The sequence below is a fragment of the Meriones unguiculatus genome, chromosome 6 (genome assembly GCF_030254825.1).
Source record: "Meriones unguiculatus strain TT.TT164.6M chromosome 6, Bangor_MerUng_6.1, whole genome shotgun sequence".
NCBI lineage: Eukaryota > Metazoa > Chordata > Mammalia > Rodentia > Muridae > Meriones > Meriones unguiculatus.
Window position 1 is genome coordinate 36670931 of NC_083354.1, and position 25477 is coordinate 36696407.

Consider the following 25477-nt stretch of genomic DNA (forward strand, 5'->3'; position numbering starts at 1 on the left):
CTAGACTTATCACCAGTTTCCATTTTGAAATTTATGTGACTAACGCACAAATTCATTTCAATAACCATAGAAGAAAATACTCAGAAAATAACTGACTTCTTGACCTCTTGAACTCTTCTGTCTTTGGCATCACAAAGCAACAAAGCCCCGATTCTAGGCTTCTGGTACTTTTTCAGAAATCTGCCTCGGGAAAGCAACAAATATGATGACCAGAGATACACAAAGGAGAAACAAGCTGAGTGATTTATTCCAAAGAGCCATGCTGGAGGGAGGAAATAAGATTAAGACTTTGTTGTCATGTGGCAACAGAAAAATAAGAGCCAAATGCAGGCAGGCGTTTGGAGTCCTTAAAACATGCTAGCACCGAGTCTCAGCCTACCCACAGAGGCAGGTGTGCCATGCTAATCGTGGCTGCGTCTTTCTATTACCTACAGCCCAGGCTTTCTTTGTACATCCTTATGTTTCTCTTTTTCTTGGATTTTTAACTTATATAATCTTCCTGCGCTAGAAGATTGTCACCAAGTAGGATAAGAAAAATTTAGTCTGTGAATACATTTAAAAAAAAACAAAAACAAAACACATTCTTTTTTGTGTTTTTTTCCCCCTCCTGGGAAAGTTCTCTTCAGATAAGCAATGACAGAGGGGCACAGGTCGAATTGTTTTGAGGTTACTTCTTAGTAAAAAGGGAGTCATTTGTGATTATTCTCATTGAAACGAAGGTTGGGTCTCATACTGAACAGGGCTGGCTTCCAGGACGAGTGAATTATTCACCTGGAAGCACATCAGAGAGATTCCCACACCCTCGGGGGCTCTCTGGAAACAGGCAGGAGAGACGGGCTCAGAGAGTGGGCAATGGCCCAGCCCATCTAGGCAAAGGGCATGAAATGCGTGAAGCTCAATCCCTAGGACCGGGTGGCCCTCACCCAGGAGCGCCGGGGGATTCAAGGATGAAATTAGGAAGCTCTAGGCCAAGGGGCTTGATGCGACATTACTAACAGCCACTGCCAGCCACGTGGGCAGGTGGCGAATGTCACTCTGCTCATTCAAAGGGGTCAAAAGAAACCCGGCGAAGTCTAGAGGAGCAAGTGTCTCTACTTGTCCAGCCTCATTAGACTCTAAAGCAAAAATAACTTCCTGGGGGAAAGACGCTTTGGTGTCTGGGGAAGGAAAACATGACTCATCGGTTTATTATTGGACAGCTGAGCATCTAAATAAAATGCCCAGCACTGGTACAGAGCAAAGACCAACCTGGGACAAGTGCCAACCTGGGACAGATATGGGGGGTTCTGTAGAGGCCTTGAGGATGAGATAGACAGCATCAGGTACACACCATCAGGAAAAGGGGTGGCTGTCACAGCTCAGTCTGTGAGGAGTCCACACGCAGGTTTCAGTGTGTGCCCTGCGTTCTCTTGAGGCACCTCTCTTTCTCTTCACCCCTGTACTTAAACCCTGTGTTAAAACATCTTTAATATCCCTCCAAAGAAGATGCATATTACCCTCAAAAGAAGATGCTGTTCATGGGACAGAAAATATGAGGCTGTGTGAGGAAAAGCAGTAGTTTGTACTGAGGGTGAAAAGTTTGGCATGCATTAGGACTCGGTAAGGTTGGAATTCAAATTCAGCTGCTTCTGGAAGCTTCTATTGGTTAAATAATTACATTTTGTATGTACTATGCAAGCCCATGCATGTGTGCTCATGAACCTGTGGGTCTGTGTGGAGGTCAGAGGACAGCCTCATCTGTCATTCCCCAGCATTCTGGCTACCTTGTCTAGACACCTGGAACTTGCTGACTCGGCTAACTTTTTTTTTTTTTTTTTTTAATGTGTTACAGGATTGAATTCAGGTCAGCATGCCTGCAAAGCGTGGGTTTTTCCAACTGAGCCATCTCCTTGGCCTAAGAAGCACCCTCACTGAATTTAATGGAGTGACACTGGTTTACAATGGAGTGGAACTGCAGGTGGATAAGGGCTTATCCACCCAAGAGGGGTTCCCGGGACAGCCAACAAGACGAGCTGAAGCCAGAGGCTGCCGACAGGCCCTGTTAGGGGCTTTCCTGTGCTTCGCTTTAGGACCTGACTTCATCTGTGCCCAGAGAGTAACCAATAGTTAAAGTGGAGTGTGTGAGCTTGAGTGTGTGCTAACAGCCCTGGGGACACTGTGAGCCACAGACCTGATGTACCAGCCTACAGAGAGCCTGCAGCTGGAACAAAGCACAGACTCCAACCTTAAATTTAACGACCAAGGACAATGCCAAAAGCCAAATTCCAAAGCCTAATTTTGTTTAGCAGGAGATAACTACAGCGGAGTTTGAACACAAGACACTTATGATATTTTAGTCCTTGACTCTCAGATAAACCAGCCGAGCTGTCTCGTACTGTCTCATACTGTTGACCAACAGCCTGTGCTTCTCTCTGTGATGCCTCCATGCAAGTACACACGTGCACAGCAGTTGTGTGAAAAGGAGACAATCGATGTTTACTTGATCTTAAAAGCACAGGGGCTGGGGAGATGGCTAACTGGGCAAAGTACTCACTGTGCAGACCTGTGGACCTGAGCCCCTAACCTTAGTACCCAAATAAAAAGCCAGGCATGGTGTCACCTGCCAGTAAGCCAGTGCTGGGGAGGTGAGGACAGGAGGATCCTGGGGCCTGGCGTCCCAGGCTCAGAGAGAGACCCTGCCTCAAAAATAAGATGGGTAGAAATTAAAGAAGACTGCCAATGTTGACCTCTGACCCCCCCCACACGTATGCACATACACATGCAAACATATTTATACATGTATATAACACAGAGAGACTGTTTAAAGAAGCAGCTATTTTGTCCATTATGAATGTGATCGGGTCTCCTAGAGTTATGCAGTTCTCCACCTGGCCAAGGCACCTGGGAAGAACCATGCAGAGGGAGAATGAACATCCAGAAGGTGGTGGGTTCTAGCTGCATCACATCACGAATGTCAAGTTGGAGATGCTCCAGAGCCTCACCTTCCAGTCACTTTCACACACACCCCCCTCCTTCCATTTCTCCTACCCCAGCAGGCAGGGCTGCCTAAAGAGATGTACTGTGTGTGTGTGTGTGTGTGTGTGTGTGTGTGTGTGTGTGTGTGTGTCTAGCAAAGGCACATGGGTTCTCTGCATGTAAGGCCCCACCTCTGCTCAGGTGACTCTGTCCATGAACCCTGGTAGCCTTGGGATAAAACACAAGAGCAGAAGAGACGTCTTCATTGAAGCAGATGCTCTTTGCTCTGCTTTCTAGGATGAGAAATCTATTTTTTTTTCTTGTGTATTTTGAAATGGCACAGAGGAGCGATCATTGCGATAGCATGCTATTTAGAATAGAACCAAAACCGGAGATGAGAAGTAGCAAATACACCAGTATATGATTCCAGCAGAAATTCTGTCTTTTGGGGGAACCATAGCGGGAAGATGGCATTGGTCACCTCCCCTCCCCCCTTTCGTTCCTTCTCTCCCCTCTCCATTCCTCTCCTTCCCTTCCTTCCTCTCTTCTCCCTTCCTCCTTCCCTTTTCCTTCCAGCCTTCTTTCTCTCTCCCCTTCACCCTCCATTCCCTTCCACCCCTCCTCTTTTTTTTCTTTCTTTTTTTAGCACTGCCCTGCATGACCCACAGCACATCCTCAATGGCTGTGTGCTGAATAAATTTCATTCCTTTCTTCTTCCTCCCACCATTTCTCTTAAAAAACAAAGCAAAAAACCCTAGCTCTACAGCTGAGCCTTCTCTAGAGGGAATATGAACAGAATAGAATTGAGCCCGTGTCCCTCATGCCACACATTTGAAACCTTGGGAGCAAAGGACCGCATGCTGATGTCTTGGGCCAAGGATAATGCCTGAGAAGCAGGTGTAAAATGTCACCAGATAAAATTAGCAGGAAGATGTGTGCACCAGTGTTCTACAAGTGAGCAGATATCTTGCTTAGCAGAGTGACATCCCTAAATACTCCTTGGTGTCAAAGGTTAAGCACATATATTTCCATATTCTCCTAGTGAGAATGTAACCAACTTTTGAAGGAAAATTACAAATAAAGATGATTACAGAAAATCATTGTGACCACTGATCATGGCTCTTTAGCTTCTAGGGATTTTACACAGACTGAGCATCAAAGATGGTGATTAAATTTGTAATTACCTTTCTGAATGAGGATTGAGCATCTTACCCAGGGTCCTCCTTCTTGCTTAGCTTCTTTAGATGTACAGATTTTAGTATGGTTATCCTATATAATATGTCTAATATCCACTATAAGTGAGTATATACCATTGTGTCTTTCTGTTTCTGGGATACCTCACTGAGGATGATCTTTTCTCGTTTCTACCATTTGCCTGCAAATTTCATGATTTCCTTGTTTTTAATTGCTGAGTAGTATTCCATTGTTTAAATATACCACAATTTCTTTATCTATTCCTCTGTTGAGAGACATCTGGGTTGTGTCCAGATGCTGGCTATTACAAATAAAGCTGCTATGAACATGGTTGAGTAAATGTCCTTGTTGCATACTTGAGCATATTTTAGATATATGCCTAGGAGTGGTATAGGCATCAGAAGAGGGAGAAAACAGAAAACAGGACAGGAGCCTTCCACAGAGGGCCTCTGAAAGACTCTACCCAGCAGGGTATTAAAGTAAATGCTGAGACTCATAGCCAAACTTTGGGCAGAGTGCAGGGAATCTTATGAAAGAAGGGGGAGATAGTAAGACCTAGAGAGGACAGGAGCTCCATAATGAGATAAACAGAACCAAAATATCTGGGCCTTTTCTGAGACTGATACTCCAACCAAGGACCATTCAGGGAGATAACCTAGAATCCTTGCACAGATGTAGCCCATGGCAGCTCAGTATCCAAATGGATTCCCTACTAAGGGGAACAGTAGCTGTCTCTGACATGAACTCAGTGGCTGGCTCTTTGATCACCTCCCCTTGGGAGGTGCAGCCTTACCAGGCCTCAGAGGAAGACAATGCAGACAGTCCTGATGAGACCTGATAGGATAGAATCAGATGGAAGAGGAGGAGGACTTCCCCTATCAGTGGGCTAGGGAAGGGGCATGGGAGGAAAAGAGGACAGGAGGGTGGGATTGGGAGGGGACGAGGGAGAGGATGAGGGAGGGAGCACAGGTGGGATATAAAGTGAAAAAATTGTAATAAATTTTAAAATGAATTTTAAAAAATCTCAAAAAAGAAAAAAATGTAATTATCAAAAGGTAGAGTGGGGCTGGGGAGGTGGCTTGGTTGCTTAGGGTGTGCACTGCTTTGGCAGAGGGCCTGCGTTCAGTTCCCAGCACCCACATCAGACAGCTCACAACCTCCTGGAGCTCTAGTTCCAGGTGGGGTCCAATGCCTCTGGCCTTTGTAGGTATTTATGCTCACATATACATATTTAAAAAGTAGAATAATAAAAAAGTAAAAGCATTTAATGAGTCAATCTTAAGGGACTGGTTATACAAATTATAGTATATCAAATAATAGGATGCTTTTTGACTGTTAAAAAATTTACAGAGAGATATAGAACCATATTCATATTTGTGTTTGAATGGGTGTGTGCCAAAAGCAAAATGCGCAGCACATTTCTGTGGATTGGTGATTAGGTGGGCATACATCCACTTAAAGCTATGGGTGTTGCAGGAAACAGGCAAAGGGCATCTCCAGGTGGCTGCCCTGTGAACCTTTCTTCCTCATTCCTTCCTTTAGCACTTTGGAAATAAAAATATCAAGACGGACATGAGTTTTTAAAATCCACTGTGTTTATGGCTGGAGAGCTACTTCGATGAGTAAAACACCTTGCAGGGTAAATAGAAAGATACGAGTTTGGATGGCCAGAACCACCATAAGTGGTTGCCCTCCTGTAATCCCCATGCTCAGGAGAGGGAGACAGGGAATCCTTGGGCAGCCTGGCTGTCCAGATTAGTCAAACTGGCTAATTCTAGCTTCTAATGAGAGGCCCTGCCCCGCTGTTTAATGTGTAGAGTGATAAAGGAAGCCACTTACACCCCAAATCAAAATGGCCTAAATGCACACGCGTGGCACATGCATGGGCGGGCACAGGCATGCACAGGCATGAGAGCCTAAGGCTGCAGGCACAAGCCCCCAAACATGCTTCCACATAAGTTCTCCAATACACATGCAAACACACACACATGTGCTCACACACAGAACAAAAACAATCCACAGTGTCAGCACCATCCTTGTAAATGGAAAGAAGAAGGAAAGGAAGCCGACACTTCACTTCCTCGGGACTGCTGAGGTCAAAACGAAGCTTTGCGGTTGAGCCAGACGACAGAGTAAAAATGAAAAGGAGCCGCTACCTCTCCAAAGGACTTCTGAGATGTTCTCTGTTAACATTTATTTGTGAGTCCTCTGAAAACCAAAATCCTTCTAATAAAAACTCAGAAATTGAAAGGTGGAGATTGAGGTTTTTCTGTGTCTGTGCAGCCGATAGGATACATGGCCTTTATTTACGATCAACATTCCTGAACGCGTTCTTTCTTCCCCTGCAGCCACACGGATACACACCTTTTACAGTTGGGGTCAACCTGTATAATCACAGCTTTCTGGGATCGTCTCGTCTTCTTTTCATCCTCGTGGTACAAAGGGGGAGGGGAGCCCTGAGTGTACAGCTTTAAGAGCGGCAAAGTGCTTTGTTCTGCCAGCGGCCCCTGACCAAGGCAGAAAATTAATCAGCACACCACAATGAGCCCCTCAGAAAAGCCCGTGAACAGTCTATGGAGCATAGATTAGGGAGACCGTTTCCTCACCACTCTGTTCACTAATGTGATGTCTTTCTATGAGAGTTATCCGAGATTAAAGTCGCTGTTCACGGCCAGCGCTTGAGGTCCACACAGGCCAGGGTAGGGCTTAGCAATGAGCTCAGAATCTACAGAATGTGAGTGATGGCATCTCCAAATTCCCTAAAGGAATAATCTGGGGTGGAAGGCATTGAAGATTCCTAGTTCTCTATCCTGAGAGAATTAGGTGTGAAGCTGTGAGGGGGAGTCTAAGTTGCAGTGGAGACCTGGGGATAATGGGAGGCCCAAGAAAGCTGAAGCCAGCCCAAGAACTCGTGCAGTCTCGGCTTCCTATCTTCCCATTCTTTGGTTTCGAGCGAGGATGCTTAACTCTGTGCCGTTGTACATCGGAAGCATGTCACTTGCTTGTTGATTTTACAGTGACTCACCGCTGAGACTGTGCCCTGAATCTCAGAAGAGACTTTAGATTTGGACTTTTAAGCAGTGTTGGGGCTGGTAAGATTCTGAGTCTCTCCAAATTGGACTGAATGCACTTTACATGGTGAGATCCCATGAACCTTTGGGAATCAGGGACAGGCTGTTGTGGTTTGAGTTTGTAAAGTGACCTATGTGTCTAACTGTTTTGTCCCCTGATTGTGTACTATCTTGGTACATTGTAAAAACTTTCCTAGTGGGGACCAAGAAGGTCACAGATGTGGGTCCTTTCAGGTGCCCTTTCTCTGGATGCTTTTTGTCTCACTCTTTCTGATTCCCAGTGTGCCAAGTTGTGGACAAGTGAAGCCATGTCCTTCAACTGCCATGAACTCCACCATTCCTTCCCTACTAGGACAGACCGAAACTAGAATTGAAAACAAACCCCTCCTCCTTTAAGTTGCTTCTGCCTGGTGTTTTGCTTTCGTGACAAAAGCAGGAACTGATACAGTGGTGAGGGCTGGAAGTCCCTCGCCACCCTAAGAACAAGATCCCATGGTGGGACAGCTTAGATGTCACCCTGAAATCATCTCCCTCAAGTGGTCATAAAAGAACTTGACTTTCTTCCCTATATGCAGGTCTTCCTGTCCCAGGGGGTTCTTCCTGGTACCAAGAGGAAGCCTAGCAAACAGGCCATGCTGAGTCACCCCCAATTGTTACCGCTCTCCTCTGGTCACACATCTGTATGGCTAGCCACAGAAATATTCTGGCATCCCTCCGTGGACTGTGTGATTCAGGATGTGTAGGCCAAATAAACCCTTTCTGCTACACATTGGTTTTGATCACGGTGTTTCATCACAGCGAGAGTGACCCTAACTAAAAGCTCAACTCTCTTTCTTCTTATTCCAAAGTTCTCCTGAAGGCTTCTAATCACCCCTAAGGCAGCAAATATCCTCGATGTAGGTAGACTTAGTTAGCAGAGGCTTCTTCTTGTATGTCAGGTGTCTTACTTGAAAGGATGGTGTTCTTACATTTTAGTTATCTAACACTATAATAAAGAGATTCCATGCTCAAATCTTTCCTCACTCCACCTCGCTAAAGACCATAAGTCACTCAATTACCATGTCAATACTAAGAGAGTCAACCTTGACACCTGCTTCTCCTTCGTCTCTCATAGGCAAGATCATTCAGCCCTGTAGAGGTGATGTAATATGGATACAGGATGTCATAACATTTCTTATAACTTCCTTGCTGAAATGGTTAATACAGATGGTCATCTTGACAGGAGCTAGACTCATCTGGGAGACAAGACGCTGGGTATGCTCTGAGGGGCTGTCTAGATTAGGTAAGTTGAAAAGGAAGCCCCACCTGGACTGTGAGAGGCACCATCTCATGGGCTAGGCTCCTGGACAGAACATAGAGGAGAAAGTGGGATAAGCACCAGCAGCCGTTGCTCTTGGCTTCTCAGCTATGGACACAATTTGGCCAGCTGTCTTATGTCCTGGCACCATGACTCCTCTACCATGAAGGACTGTAGACTCAACTGTGGGCCCAGTGAATCCTTCATCTCTCAATGCTGTTTTTGCTAGGGTATTTTTCACAGTATGGAGCAAGTAATTCATGTACTTGCTGTCAACTTTTGCTTAGATTTGGCATTCTTTTCTTCTTTCTTGCATCCATTCTTGCTCCCTTCTCACCCACTTACCTAAATAAAAACCTTTTCAGGATACTTTCCATTTAAAAATTTTTATTTTAATTTTATGTATGTAAATGTTTTGCCTATATCATGTAGGTAAAGGGAGGTCACGCTGATGCTGAAATGGACTGTTGCTGAAGGACAGATGATCAGGACTGCATATGGAGGATCATCACATCAATGGCTAAGTAGATCTTCATAAGGAAATTTGGACTGTGACATTTGTGGGATTGATGACTGTTTCTATTGTAAAAGTTAAACTGTGTACAATGTTTAAACAGAAACAGGGAAGTTGTAAAGGAATTTTGATGGCTACTCTGGCAGGAGATCAAATCCAAACACCTTGTAGGTCTATATGATCTAGCTGGATACAGACACACCTTTAATTCAGGAGACCACAGAGGCAGGGATATCTGAGCTCAAGGCCAGCCTGGTATAGAGCAAGAAAAGCTTAGGTCCAGGTGTACATGCCTTTAATCCTAAACAATAAAAATAAAGTTAGTTTGTAGAAGGAAGCACCCATGTTTGAAAGTGATGCCTAACTGAGTGGCAGAAAAGGTGAGCAATCAAAGATTTGACAGAATACGATATGACCAACTCTCAGGAGAAAAGAGAGGAACGGGAAGCTACTCAATGGACAATGCAGAGGGAGGAAACAGATTTACTGGGAGAGACAGGTTACAGAGAGAGAGCTCAGGTGAAGACTGAATGAGCCAGATTAATGAGAAGGAACCAGGAGATTAGAGCAGATTGTCGGAGTTAAAGTCCAAGCAGAGTAATTCAGAGGCCGAGAGAAAAGCCACATTGAATAAGTCAGCTGGGAATAAGTCAACTCAGCCAGAACAGCTGAGTCGAACCAACCAGGCCAGAGTTCAGAAAGAACATGAAAGGGTGAGCTTATTAAGCAGTAAGTCCCAGAGGCTGAAAACATTCTACGCCTAGGTTAGATTGTACAGAGGCTGGAAGCTTCCAGGACTAGGACTAGGTTAGCAGATGGAGGCAATAAGCCTCCAAGACAACAATTACCTCAGGAGAATAAAAGTTCCTTTTACATATTGTGCCCAAAGACAGGTCACTCCAGCTGGGGACAAACTGAGAAATCATCAGGTTTGGGAAGTCTTTGGAGAAAAGAGGCAGCTTTACCAAGACAGTAATAGACAGATTGCAGAGAGAGAGAGAGAGAGAGAGAACTCAGGTGAAGACTGAATGAGCCACAGAATGAGAAGGAGCCAGAAGATTAGAGCAGATTGTTGGAGTTAGTTTGAGACCAATCAGAGCAATTCAAAGGCTGATGTATAAATTAGCTAGGAGGGGAGTTTGAGACAAAACCGCTGAGTTGAACAAGGCAGCCCAGAGCTCAAAGAAAAAGAAAGGGTGAGCTTATTAAGCAGTAAGTCTCAGAGGCTGAAACCATTCTAGGTCTAGGTTAGCTTGTACAGAGGAGGCTAGAAGCTTCCAGGACTAGGCCTAGGTTAAGCAGACAGAGGCATTAATCCTCTAAGACAATTACCTCAGGCAAATAAAACTTCCTTTTACACGTGTATGTGCACCACATGTGTGCCTGGTTCCCAAGGAGGCAAGTAGAGGACATAGGATCTCCTGGAACTGGAGCTGCAAACACTTAGGAGTCACCCTGTGGCTGCTGGGAGCTTTTCTCAGGTCCTGTTGGGGAGCAGGAGTGCTCTGAACTGCCAAGCCATCTCTCAACTCCCAATACTGTCTAACTTTAAAGTTCTTTCCCTTCCTAAAGATCAAGTCTGAAATCATTAGAATGATCTCTAAGTCGTAGCTCTGTCTGCCCACTGCATAAACTTTTCATCCCATTTCCTGCTCGTCTTCACTTGATCATCTGTGATTCAGTCAGCCTCAATAAACTCCTTTCAGCTTTTGAAATTTAACAAGGCCTTTCTTTTCTTAGAAAATCTGCACATATTGTTCTTTGCACCTGGGACGCCGCGTGTCTCTGCTATTATTTCTCAGTCTCATTTTCTTCTCTGTGTCAGATGGATGTGCGTTCGGCTGTGCACACAGCTTACCCAATGGAGATGGTTCCAACCACAACGACATTCCGTGTCACTTGTATCCTGTCAGAGTCTGAAAGCAGGTATTTTGGGGGTTGTCACAACAATTCGAAGTTGTGACAACTTACCCAAGAGCAAGACTTTCTCCTTTCTTTTTTTGACACTATGGACATGTCAGTGCTTTAAGGTGAGGTCATTGCCTTACGTTCACAGGGTGGCTGCCAGAGATCTGTGTCTCCTGTTCTGTCACCATTGCACCCAAGTAAGGAAGGAGGGGAGAACTTTCATCTCCTGTGTATCAGCTTTATCAGGGAGTCAAAGCCCTGCATCAAACTGGCCAGATCTATGACATATAGAGTAAAAAGGCAGCTGTTTGGTGGGTACTGGGATGAGAAGAGAACCAGAACATAACAGCTACTTCACCTAAAAACAAGGCTTTTTGGATGTTCTTCAATGCTCCGATCAAAAGAGCAATCACAGGGTCATGTAGGTGAGGCCGGTGAGATGGCTCAGGAGTTAAAAGTGCTTGCTGCACAAGTATGAGGACCTACGTTCAAATCCCCAGCCTCCACATAAAAGCCAGGGACAGTGGTGCACACCTGTATTCCCAGACCTGGGGTGGTGGAGGGGTGGGCGGAGCTTGGAGACTGGAGGTCACGTTGTATGGCAGAAACAGTGAAGTCAGGGTTCAGCACGAGGCACTATCTCAAGCAACAGAGCTGAGAAAGGAATGAAGAAGACATGCCAGTGCCAGCCTCTGTCCTCCTGTGCTTTACATCCTGGATACATATGTGCACGTGTGTACACAAGCACACATCACACACAAAGGTAAATACGCCTCTTCTGTTGTTGTCTTCTCTGTGTGCTTATAAACTCTCTGGCTGTGGAAACAGTCTCTTAGTCACGGCTCAGCTCCTAGAATAAGCATGGTGAAGGGCCCAGTGGGTCAGTCAAGTCAATTGGTTAAGAGACTGACTGGATGAATGCGAAACAGACCAACAAACAGAAAGCCGGTGTAAAGGAAACAGAAACCCTCAATACCAAAACTTCCAGAAATGGTCACCATTCTCCCAGCTCATGGCTGAGCTTTCTCTTCCACTTAAGAAATGAATTTTCTTCAAGAAAACATTACTTTGAGTACTCAGTTCCTTGCACAGTGAATGCAGCTCTGTAAACCTCTAAACTATGCCACCTGAACAATCACCATTGTTATTACTGGGATTTAGGAAAGAATTCATTTTCAAAACGCAAAAATGCAAGCCTTGTTAATGAGGTGTACAATTCAGAAGTGCAATTGCCTACTGACGTAAATGTGCGCCTAGTCTTTGATAGGTCGTTCAAATGTGATCAGAGAAGAAAAGAGAACAGAGCAGCTAGGAAGTTATATAAAGAGTACTTGGAACTTTCTGTCTAAATTTTCCATTGCTGAGAACGTCACTCCAACAGAGAGTTTGTCATTGGAGTCGGATGAGAAGGGAGAAAGAGAATGCCAGATGCCTGGCGCACAGTGTGCATCTGGGCTGTTTCTGTCTCTGAAGCTAGTCCAAAAGGAAGTTGGGTTTACACCTATTTCTATCCTGTTCTAAATATGCATCTGTGAGTAACTTGAGTATGTTCTTTGACTCAAAATGGCATGAGAATCTTAAACTGCCTCCACTCAACTCACAGTTTTAAAATCTAAAACAAAAGGTCAAGTGGTAATCAATGCAGTCATCCATTTGTGAACACTGTCAAACATAGCCAATTTGTGAAGACAGTCCAACAAATCTGTGAAGATATTCAACTCTAACCAACCTGTGAAGACAGTCAAGTATAATCAACCCAAGAAGACAGTCAACCTATGAAGATAGTCAACTGCAGCCAACCTGTGAAGACAGTCAACCTGTGAAGACACTCAACCATAATCAACCTAAGAATCATCAACTGGAACTAATCTAACACAACATTTGGGAGCAGATCATATCTTTGAAAGTAGCTACTGCTGCAGATGCAAAATCTTTTCTCAATTTTGGTTGGATGCTCTGTTTGGCCGTGTCAAAACACACAGGGTACTAAAATATCAATATCACATTTATTTCTAAAAAAAAAAAAAAGGACATTTAAACATCTTCACACATAAGAGTAAAACTTCAAGTTTTAAATATGTTTTTCATTTGCAATAAAACTCCTTAAAAAAAAAAAAAAAAACAGAAATGACTTTCACATTGGCAAAGGGAGTCCCCTCTGATATAAACAGATGGCTAGGAAAGATCACCCACATGCTGAACACAGATCTTGAGGAGGCATTTCTAAGAATGAAGTGGCACTTCTCAGCCTGGGCCGCTTCCCACAGGATCCTTATTTAACCCACAAGAAGAATGCTGTTTATGCCTCTGGCCAAGAGGAGCTCAGCAGCCCTGTCTCACTTGTCTTGCAGTCATCCAGAGTAGCCTCCAACTCTCCCTCCAAAAAGAGCTCAACCCTGAGTAAGCCAGCATTCAGAGATCAGCCCTCAACTAATAGCTTCCTGTAGATGCGGACTAAGCCCCTGCTAAACTGTACTAAACATTTGGGGGAATTGTGACACACATCTGTTCCACTTTCCCAGTGAGCAGAAACTTTGAGATAACTTAAATCCCAGACTCAATCAATGAGACAGAGAGAGAGAGGGAGAGAGAGAGAGAGAGAAAGCAACACGTAAAACCCAATTTTAAAATATAACCCAAAGTGTATTAAGCATTTGAGGGAATGTGTGACACACATCTATTCCACTTTCCCAGTGAGCAGAAACTTTGAGATGACTTAAATCCCAGACTCAATCAACAAGAGAGACAGAAAGAGAGAGAGAAAGAGAGAAAGCAACATGTAAAACCCAATTTTAAAATATAATCCAAATAAGAATGCAAGAGAGCATCTTGCTCTAAGTAATAAGATTATATAATGTGTCAATCGAATCAACAAAGCTGCTGGAGAAGAAATACAAGTTTTTTTGTTGTTGCTTTTTAATCTGAGTCTACTTATCTTTCATTTTAAGGTCATTGCCATTAACTGGGATCACCTTCATTTAGCCCAAGATGTAAAGAAATGAGCAACAGTGTAGCTTCTAAAACTTTGAATATTTAGGGACTGAATGCATTAGATTGCTGAAAAAACACAGGAAAACTCACAGATTTGTCCTTGACAAGTAGAGCGGAGCACTGGATTCCAGCCATCAGCATCTTGTGTGGGTTCCAGGCCACGGAGTCAGCCCTGCAGTGTCAAAGAAAGAGATGGATCAAAGAGGGGCTTGGCGAGCTCCTGTACAGAGGAGGGAAATATTAATAAGGTCTGCTGTGTAAGTTACTAACCCATGTTAGTAACTTGTGTGTGTGTGTGTGTGTGCACACGTGTGTGTGCGCGCTCGTGTGTATAGAGTCTAGAGGTTGAATGTGGTATCATTTCTCAGGATGCCATCCAGCTTTTTGGTGTTTTGAGGCAGAGCTTCTTGCTGGCCTGGAGGATTCTGATTAGCTTAGGGTAGCAGAGCAGCTAGTCCCTGGCATCAGCCTATGCCTCCTTCTCCAGCACTGAGATTATAAGTGTATGCTACCACATACAGAAAGTTTTCATGTGGGTGCTGGGGGATAAACTTGGGTCCTTCTGTACAGACTCTACTGAATGAGTTATCTCCCTAGCTGTTTTCTAAATGCCACTCAGATGGAAACATTGCAACGACTCCCTCCCCCAACACACACACACACACACACACACACACAAAGACAACTGTGAAACAGGAAATTAAATTTACCTGTGGATGCCATGCAGGAGTTGGCGGTGCTTTCTTGATACCAAAGCTGAGCCACCCCAAGAGGCCTGTTGAGATATTTATACACCCAAAACATCTTACTTCAGTGTCATTTGTCTACCCGTGAACTGACATAGCAACCCCACACATGTGTCATTTGGTACTTCATTTGATATCATGTTTACTGATTTGAGCTCTGGGGAGTTTGATCAGGCATTCCAATCAGGTGATCAGAATCCCAGTATAGTAGATAGGGTCACATTTATGATGTAAAATCACATATTATAAAGAAATCGGTATTTAAGCTGAGCATGGTGGCACACACCTATAATCCTAGTACTCAGGGAGTCAGAGGCAGGAGGTTCTGTGTGAGTTCAAGGACAGCCTGGTGTACAAAGTGAGTCTAGGATAGCCAAGGCTACACAGAGAAACCCTGTTTCAAAACAAAAACAAAAACCAAAGAAAGAAAGAAAGAAAGAAAGAAAGAAAGAAAGAAAGAAAGAAAGAAAGAGAAATGCATGACTCCCTGAGCACCAGAGAATGGAACAGAGAAAAACAACATGAATGGGAAGTCGTGTGGTAAGGGGTCAGGAAGGGAGAGAGGAGGAATCCAAATGAGAGGACTCGATAGTTAACCAGGTTCTTTAAAATTGTGCAGAATTGTGAGTTTTAATCTATAGGACAATGAAGGGATACTGCAGAGAAGGGGAGGGGGATTTGACTTTGAGCCCTGCTGAATTCTCTGAGATCCCCAGGAAATTCCACAGCATCCGATAAAGGATAGAACTATGACTTCCTCAGCGTCTACAGGAAAAAACTAAGGTTCAGAAGTGCTAGGTAGGTAGTCTGGAGTACCATGGGCAATTCAAATCAGGCTGAGGAGCCTAAGCCCATTCTCCTTACCTGATTCCATCGTGGAAGTGATCATTTGGCCGAGTAACAAAGATAACATGGGGAGTTAAGGGGGCAAGGGAGGACTTCAGACAACAGCTGAGTTCAAGAGTTGCCTAGCAGCAGACACTATTTTCTTTCAATAACAAGTTTAAAGGTAGATAGAAGCCATGATAGGATTAAAAGCAGCAGGACTGTGTATAGTCTGGAGGTAGAAGAGGAAGGAGATCAGATACTCCTACAGTGCTCGGAATACAGCTAAAGCTGCCCATTGGTACCCAAGATAATACAGCACCAGCCGCCCTGTGGCCTTAAAACTCTTCCCAGAGCAACTATTCTGTTCAGGGCAGGGGCAAGGGTGATAGTCACTCAGGCAGGACGGTGTAAGGATGAACTTACTCCAGGACCAGCCTCCCCTGCGTCCCTAAGAGTAACCGTACCTTCAAGGTTCAGACCTGAGCCCTCAGGGGAATCCTTTTGGTTGCATCCCTGGAGACTCCACGACCTCTGCCTTTTGGGAATGTGCAAACTCCCAAGTACAGGATTAATAAATGGAGCTGTCGCTTAGTGTCCCTGCTACTTCCACCTTCGCTAGACTGCCGCGTCCCACAGGCCTCACTGGCCGGAAGCAAGCAGGACATACTGGTGACACCCATTCCCACGCTCATGTAGCTAACCAGCCTAGTACCCTACAGTTGCACTCTGGTCGGAGCGTTGTACAATCCCTGACTCTTCTGAACTCCAATACCTCCCAATCCTCCAGAGCCTCTTAACAGAAATTCCTCTTTTGGTTCACAAAGTTATTGGACAGGATAGGGAACATCATGAACAAATTTATTTCTCGATAGATTAAAAGGGGGAAATTCTGCTGATGCCAGGTTCCTACTTCTATTTAGTTTCCTTTTTCAGTTCCTAACCATAGAATTTGCAGCACCAAAGCAATCACTTTTATGGCGAAAGAACCTGACTTTCCCCCCAACTCAGGATGGTTACTGAGTTCTTAGGGCATGCTAAGCATCACAAAATATTTGTCTCTTATTGATGGTCAGTAAGTTAATAAAGCCAGCCTTGAAATACAGGTGGAGGCCAGAGGACAGCCAAGATTCCACAGCCTCGGAGGCCCACGAATTTAAAGGCAATCGGGCTAGAGACAGAGCTTAGTTAGTAGAGTGCTTGCCTGCCTTCATGGAGCTCTGCCTTCAATCCCCTGCCCTGCCTAAGTAGGGGACAACAGCATACACCTGTCATCCTGCCACCTTGGAGGTGTCAGGCAGGAGGATGAAAGGTTTTTAAGGCCATCTTTGGCTATGTAGCAGTTCCTGAAACCCTATTTATAAAACAGAGATGAAATGCTTATCTCAAAGCTCTCATGGGAATCGTGGCAATTAGCGGGAGAAAAGGAAAGCTATGCTGGGACCCTGAGGCCTAGCAGATGCTACCAGCCCATGCTTCAGAGAGGTGACCAGCCCTCATTTTCATTCTTACCGGGGAAGGACAGGAAGAGATAGCAAAAAAACTGGAAAAGGACTTGATTCCCTTAGAAGTGGACAAGAAATAAAAGCTACTATTGTGATTTTGTCAAGATCTTACATTTAATATTAATGAACTAAGCATAGTATATGAGATTTCATAAAGGTAAGTTATATTCGGTTGCAATCCAACTGTCCAATGGATTAGATACCTGCCACATAAAGAGTGAATAAACAGTGTCTTGCTATTAGGATTTGTTTCCTTAATTTCAGATTTCTTTCCTCTATTCAAAGAAGCTGTTGTCAAATTTAGTCTAATATAACACACATGTGCCAGATGCCTACTATGTGCAAATAAAATAAGTTGGTGTAGATTAAATATTTTCTTAATGAAGTATGTTCCTCAAATTTTAATCTTTAATTTAAAAAAGAGATCTTTCCGTTAATATCTATAAAGTAAAATCTTGTCTAAGCCACATAAATCTCTTTAGATCATTTCCAATTTCAAAGCTGCTAGAGCTACTCTGTTCCACAGAAGCATATGACCGCTATTGATGTTTCTCTTATGAGAGTGGAATATTTAAGGAGAATGCTAGGGTATTTGATTGTTTCTCCCTATTTTCATGGTTAACAAAAGTGCTCACTTCACATTATCTTTTAGGACATTAAGTATCGCCACACTTCTAAGGTGATAAAAATCAATATGGTGTGAGTTAAAAAGTGAATAGATAAGAATTCTCAAGCTCCATTTAACGAAGTCACAAATATTCACCTGAAATGTTGCTATTGGCTCCAATGAGCCTGTGTCTGCTTCCCCCAACATTACCAGCTACGTAGTGAAAACCTTAAAGAACTCCAGTGCTCTCTCTAGGTCATTCTATAGACAATTGACTTAGGGAGAATAAAATGCTCAGAACTATAAAATTTTATGTGGGGATATCTCCTTAATGCTCGGTCATCTCCTATCCATGTTATTACATGTTTCTTCTGGTCATGAGCATTTTGCCACTCTCCTGGTCAGGAAGACACACTAAAGCCTTATGAGCATGTCCAACCATTCCTTTTCTAAGGGGTATTCAAATCCACAAATGCCTAGAGGGGAGGAGGAGAGGACAAGGAAAGGGGTAGAAGGGAAAGAAAAAAGGGGAAAGAAGGGAGAGAAGTAGAAGAGGAGGAAAACAAAAACAGAAAGAGGAGTAAATAGAGGATGAAGGGAGGGAAGGGAATGAAGGGAACAGAGACGGAAGGAAAGTGAGAGAAAAAGGAAAGGACAGAAGGAGAAAAAAGGAAAAGAAAGAAGAGAGAACTGGAGTGGAAGGGAAGGGCAGGGAGGGAATTAAATAAAACACGTTGAGCACACTGCTGGCTGAATTTAACTTTTTAGCCCTGAGTAAGTAGACCTAGAATACAAATTACCTGTAGCTTAAAGGAAAATGTATTGCGAGCAACCCCCAGGACTTATGAAATGAATTAGAAAAAAAATTCCAACCCTTTAAGTTGGAAAATTATGAAGAACATAAATTATATCGCTTTCTCTCAAACAATTATCTGTTATGGATCCAGCTAAGACCTGCTTTAATTAAGACATGTAATTATGTAACGCAGGATACTTTTTTTATGCATTTTCTCACTGATTGGGATAATATAATTTTAGAGTGGAGAAATTCAGATTCTATCAGAATCTCATCTCCCCTTGCAATTGAAGCAACTGCAAATACAGGGCTGAACACAATGAAGAAGATAATGCAGATCAGAAATCAGAGTCACAATCTCCTGGTTTCACTCACTGTTTCTCTAACACTGTGTGGCTTTGCTGATTCAGGGGACCAAAAAGTAATGGTTTATGGGACAGGAGAAAGCCCCATGGAATCCAGAGAAGAAACTCAACATAGATCTGAGGTCTCAGGATCTTCTGGAAGCTTCAAAGAAACAGTGTGCTCATTTCCCAAGGGAGAAGCACAACTCAAAGCAAGAGGCCTCTAGATTCTGAGACTATGAGAAGCTTCAGGGGACTTGGGAGTCAGACAGACGCAGACACACAGACGCACTTGCACTTACATCCACGTGCAGCCAGAGGCCATGCCTCTCACAGACCTCAGCAATCTCATCCAGAGGGTCGAAGGCACCCAGCACGGTGGTACCGGAGGTGGCACAAACCAGAAACGGCACCGCCCCCTGTGGAAAGGAGCCAATCACAAAGAAAATCGTCACCATCATGGTAAAATCTGTCCTGCTGTAAGCTGGTGAGCCCACGAGGGTTGGGACATGTCTTTACTATGTGCCTCTGGTCATTATAAACAGGGTGAACACACTGAGAAAATTCTATAACCAGATCCACCAGGGGACCAGATCTATGGCAAGAGTCGACATCTTTATTTTTAGTTCTTGTGGTATTCTGTCTGTCACGCTTATGTTCTGAGAATGGCCAAGACTCCAAAGTGGATAACTCCACTGGTAATGAGAGAAAGTCATTCTGTAGGTTTGCTGCTAGTTCTTGAAGAAACATCTTGGGCATTTATAGAGCCTGCATTGCTCCCTCTCACCAAAACAAATAGAGGCAAAACTGGTAGGCAAAAATCTAGTCCCTGAAGTGAATCATGCAGGCCTGTCTGCTTATCTACGTAAATACAGCTTCCAGGCAGATATACAATCTGGTACAGACACAGAACAAAATGTGGACAGAGAGAGGAAGCAATCTCACAGGGAAGGTTTGTCCATGTTGGGCAGCCATGGATAAATTCACTGTTACCAATGGAAAAGAAGACCTGCCTCATCACTGTCTTGGTACCCTCCTCACACAACTGATGCCTGCATCTTGAAGACCGAGCAGATGTCAGTGGGTCATCAATGAGAAAAAAGACATCATGTATAACACAGATCAGGTATAACACGGAGATGAAAAATAATCACAAGCAAGTTAGCTAGGCATGCATGGTGCACACACCAGTAGCTTCATGCCAAGCAGGCAGAGGAAGAGGAGAGAGGGATGTTTTTTAACTCATCAATGCTAGTATGGTGGCAGAGATGCATTATTTCCTGCTACAGGGACCATCTACATACTACTGTGAGAGTGTGGGCTGTGAGCCCTAAGGTTTTAGAACATTTAAGGAATAAGACGCTCCTGTCTATTTTATTTCCTCTGAAAAGTGTGCCACTTTCATTTAGCATACTGCTGACTTCCCCTCAGTTTTATGGAGAAGTTCATTGTCATTGCAGTAGATTCTTATCTCCTTGCATGCCATAGGCACTTGTGCTTGAAATAAACTTTACAATTTAACTGACCTTTTTTAGGAAGATGTTATTTCTCAATGAAAAATGGGATAGAGCAAGACCACTGGGTCCCACATCCCTCAACTGAGATTCTCGGGAGTCAGAGTGACAGCACAGAATGAATCCAGTTGCCATCTGGGGAGACAGCTGTGACACAGGTTTGGGTCCACCCCAACTCTTTCAGAGCCAGCCCAGGAGGTGACAGAGCCCCCACAGGGGAACCATGAGCATAGAAATTCTCCCCTGTGCTCAACCACAATTGATTAAGTCTTTATCATGTCAGGGACCTAAACAGAATGAGAACGAAGTGACATCAATCAATAATTCAAAGCAACAGACTTAAAGTCATTTGCTAACACTGTTTAAGGTGTCTTTAACGGTGGGATCATCCCCCAAAGCTATTTGATGTTCTGACAATCAAGAGAAAACACACATGTAAGCTACTAGATGGTTCTAATGAGTTCTCCTCACCTATTAAATCACAAGCTTTTAATAAGCCCAGAAATGATGTGTTTAACCCTCACTGTTTTTTCCTTCCTCATTTCTTCCTAATAACTACAAAGTTTATCAGAAGAGTATAGATCACACACTGCCTACAAGCTGTATTCCATTAAAATGTTTGTCACTTCAACCACTCATGCTCAAAAGTACGTTGGAAATACTCAGTGGTTCTGCTTGCTGGACTGGTCAATAACTACTTAGTTGGTGCCCCACAGTTTTCACTGTCTTTGTGATGGCATCAAGCAAAGGTCACCGCCTAAAAGATGTTTTAATGGGTTGTCATGGCTCAGAGAGTTCAACTCCAGCACAAAAACTCATGCTGATGGCTCCCTGTATCTGAAGTAATATGAAAGCAACGCTGAGAAACAGACAAGCAGGTCTAACTAAGCCGCTGAGGTCCACAAACCCTCTCATCCTGTGTTATTATCTCTAAATGGATACAAGGTTGTTTCCTGGAGAATCCATCCCCTCATCGGCACTGACTTCAAAGGAAACTGGGCAGAAACACCAGTGTGTCCCCTGCCTTTCTTATCAATGTGCCTGAAGCAATTTTCACCTTCCACAAACTTCTGCTCTCAGGCTTTCAACCTCAGAATTAAGTCAGTTTCCTATACTTGGGGCACCAAAAGAAACCAAAAATTAAAGGAATAAAGGAACGACTACAATGGACTCAAACCAACCTAGGCTAGAAACATAAATTGCTCATGACACTAACACACAGGCTGTGCTTAGGGGAGGGTGAAAACCATCTCAGAGTATTGAGAATTGGTAAATCAGGCAGAATAAGGGGATGTCTTTCCTTCCTACAGGGGAAAATTGTTTCCTTAGGGAAACTGCGTAGTGATGAGGAAGCATTTCTGTTTGTAGTGTTGCCTGCCAGCAAGGGCAGGAGGAGCAGGAGAGTGAGCTCCAGTGTTGAGAAAAGGAGTTCTCCAGGCAGTGACTACTGGCACCGTAAAAGGAAGGGTAAGGGGGCTTGACAGTGGACAGGTGGACCCCAGAGACAGTGAGGTCCAGTGTCAGCACAGAAGGAAGCAGAGGGTATCTCCCCAAGGAAGGACTAAATGTAAAAATGACCAGAAATCCTACTTGAATCTCACAGAAGCCTGAGCACCGCATTACCGGAGACACAGGCACAGACACTGTGGAGGAGAGTGAGAATCTCTTAAGCCTTGATGTGAGCTAAAAGCCTAGGACATGGATTCTTCCCCCAAATCAATTCAGGGCATAAAAGTAAGGGCAGAAGAAGCTTCGGGATCTGGGCATTAGCAAAAAGTTATCAGATATACCAACAGTTCATAACACATAACACATAATTATCTGAATTCTTCCTTAAATAAGCCAGCTATTGTTTTAAAAGGTAAAGGGAAAATTGTGATGTGGGCTGAATATTTGATCATATTAAGAAATGACTGCCTTTAAATAAAATCACAGTGCCATTTTTTAAAAGTAAGAGTGATATGCTTTACAGATACACTCAACTATTTATGAATCGATGGAATTATGCTAGGGGTTAGACTCAGAATTGGAGCGGTGAAAGGGGCTAAGGTGGGTGTAGAAAAGAAAATTAACCCTGTCAGAGATAGCCCCTATATGCCAGGGAGTCCACTTGGAAACTGAGCAGCCAATGGGCTTCCTTTGAACAGGGGGTCTAGGTCCTCTCCATGCATGGTTCGAGTATCGGTCTCTGCATGATGCATGACCCCCTGGGCCTGGTATCTGTTGAGGCTTGCTTTGTGCCTGACTATATGGTCAATATTGGAGAGGATTCCACAAGGTGCTAAGAAGAAGGTAAACTCTTCTGTATTTGGGTGGAAGGATCTGTAGATGTCTATTAGGTCCATTTGATTTAAGACCTCTGTGTCATTATTGTTCTGTTTAGCTTCTGTCTCAATGATCCATCCCTTGACAAGAGTGGGGTGTTGAAGTCTCCCACTATTGCAGGCTCTTTGATCATCTTCCTCCGTGGGGTGCAGCCTTGCCAGGCCACAGAAGAAGATGATGCAGCCAGCCTTGATGAGACCTGATAAGCTAAGGTCAGATAGAAGGGGAGGAGGTCTTCCCCTATCAGGGTACTAGGGAAAGGACATAAGGAGAGAAGAGGAAGAGTGGGTGGGACTGGGAGGAGATGAGGGAGAGGGCTGAAGTGGGAATACAAAATGAATAAATTGTAATAAACAAATATGTAAATAAAATTAAAATAAAAAATAAAGAAAGTTAACCCTAACAGTGAGTGCTGAGGGCGCATGGTGAGTAGGAAGAGGTGTGCTACTGAATTCAAGGCCAGCCTAGTCTGCAAAGTGAGTCCAGGACAGCCAAGGCTACACAGAGAAACCCTGTCTCAAAGAGACCACTTTAAAAAAAAAAAACAAGAAGAGGCATGCTTCATCTGCTCTGCAAATGTCAAGGCCATCTACAATGAAACATTTTAGAGAACATAGACAGACAGACAGGCAGACAGAGGGAGAGGAGGAAGAAGGAAGGGACGGGATAGGGAGGGGAAAGAAGATGAACTGGATAGAGGGGAATGGAAGGCTTGAGAAAAGGGAGGAAAAGAAGGAAGAATATGAGCTATGCAAGCAGAGCACGCCTCGCACCATGAAAGTTCTTTCCAAAGGAAATTGTGTAGGAAAAGCCAAAAGTAAATCTAAAAGGAAGTATTTGTGATTCACAGTAAGAAAAGCAAAACAAACAAGTGAAAAAGGAAAAAAATCTGATACTTTCGAGAATTTTACCCCAAAGTGAGAATGTGACAATGCGAGCGTCCAACAATGTCTACACAGACATCAAGATGTTAATTAAAGATATGTTAGATTTAAGGACACACATCTGAAGACAAGGCACCTACAATGATAACAGATTTTTAAGTATAAACTCCAAGACCAACAAGATGGTCCAGAGAATAAAGACACCTGCTACCAAGCCTGAAAATCCAAGTTTGCTTTCCAGAACCCACATGGTGGAAGGAGAGAAGCAACTCTCCAAAGTTGTCCTCTGACCTCTCTATGTGAACCACGGCATTCAGCCCCCTTCACCCCACCAAATAAATAAAATGTAATTTTAAAAAATATTAAGTGTAGATTCTGGACCAGAAATGGTAATTTAGCATACATACCCCAGGGTAAAGCAATTTTACAAAATTTGAAAAGAGAGAGTATAAAAATAGAAATATTAATATTAAGACTTAAAATAATGAATTTTAAGTTTTCAAATGCAAACGCCTATGAGAATAGGGTATCTGCATAAACCACCTGTTTAGAGCGTTTCTACAGTTCCCTTAGCAGTGAAGGAAGGGGAGAGTTGGATGGGAGAAAAGAGCAGAAACACAGTGTAGGTGAACCAAAAGGTTTGGGCTCAAAAAGTAATCTGAGGAGAACACAGCCTCATTTCCAGGTGCTGTGTCAAGGCCCGCTTTGCAGGGTCACAGCAGCTATGCATGGTCAGGCCTGGCTTTCTCCCGCAGCAAACTCACCAGCACTATCTATTCAAGCAGCTCTGGAAGACAGAACATTCTGGCACAGAAGTGCTAGACCAAGAAATCCCCCAAGTGAGGACGGGGGGGGGGGGAGGGAGAGAGAGAGAGAGAGAGAGAGAGAGAGAGAGAGAGAGAGAGAGACAGCCTGTCACGATGCCAGCACTTACAGCCTCTGCCCACTCAGGAATGAGAAAGCCAGGGAACGTGGAGAGTCGTGCACCGAGAAACAGAGCTTACGTAGGACAGTTTCCCTGTCTCAACCGGAGCACGCCTCTCTTCTCCCACCCACTCCTAGAAGAGTCGGTGGTCTGCGTGCTCTCCGCTCTTCTCTGCCTCCTAGGCAGACACCCACGCCACCCCATCTCTCCATCCCTCCCTCTCACCTCTTGTCTCGCTTGCCAGATTCCTTTCTCCAGCTCCTCAGGTATCATTTTACCTCTGAGGGAAACAGAGTAAGACGTTCAGTCACGTCACACTCAGTACTTAACAGGCAACGAAAGTGCTTTGAGACAGCAGGAAGTCGCCCTTCCACCCACGGGGTTTTCGTCCCTGCCCCTGCCCATCTTACCTTTCATCTGTTTCCACCAAGTACACGTTCTGGGCGCCAATCCCAAGGAAGGAGGCCGCTTTCTTCATGGAGTAATGACACTGAATTAAGGGGATGGGGGAGGTCAGAGACGAGTGCGGAGGACAGAACATGTATTGTTTATTATCTAAACTGCTGGGTGTCTTTATAGCTCAGCGCAGTCTCTGGAACTTAAGTGCATAGAAGAAGAAAGAAAAACAGTAATTGAACTGAGCTGCTTACTGAGTGGCAGAGACCGTTGACTTTGGGTCCAAGCAAGCAGCATTTTTGGAACCTTGAATAAACAATGAACTAGGTTTGCCAATACAGAAAGCATGGTGTCAATAAAGCCTATGCCATCAGCTCATCATAGAGAAAAAAAAGGGTTAACATGTGAGCAAAGAGTTAATGCATGGAGCAAACCTGGTCACTGGAGGCTCTTGGTGGGCACAGGGGTCTTTTCTGAGACTGATACTCCAGCCAAGGACCACTCATGGAGATGGCCTGGAACCCCTGCACAGAGGTAGCCTATGGCAGTTCAGTATCCAAGTGGGTTCCATAGTAATGGGGACAGGGACTGACAGGAACTGATTGGCCTGTTCTTTGATCACCTCCCCCTGAGGGGAGAGCAGTCTTACCAGGCCACAGAAGAAGACAAATGCAGCCACT

General features: G+C 44.1%; 1 protein-coding gene across 3 annotated transcripts in view; it reads right to left on the reverse strand.

The window, feature by feature from the left end:
• Positions 1-25477, reverse strand: part of Gadl1 (glutamate decarboxylase like 1) — a 170036-nt gene that overhangs the window by 94905 nt on the left and 49654 nt on the right. For 2 of the 3 annotated variants that reach the window (XM_060385104.1, XM_060385106.1), the window contains 5 exons: positions 24812-24891; positions 24627-24681; positions 19056-19172; positions 14641-14705; positions 14021-14102 (listed from right to left, as the gene is read on the reverse strand). In XM_060385104.1, the coding sequence (XP_060241087.1) occupies positions 14021-14102; positions 14641-14705; positions 19056-19172; positions 24627-24681; positions 24812-24891 (399 nt within the window). The remainder of the gene's footprint in view (positions 1-14020; positions 14103-14640; positions 14706-19055; positions 19173-24626; positions 24682-24811; positions 24892-25477) is intronic. The other variant, XM_060385105.1, reaches the window with a different exon arrangement.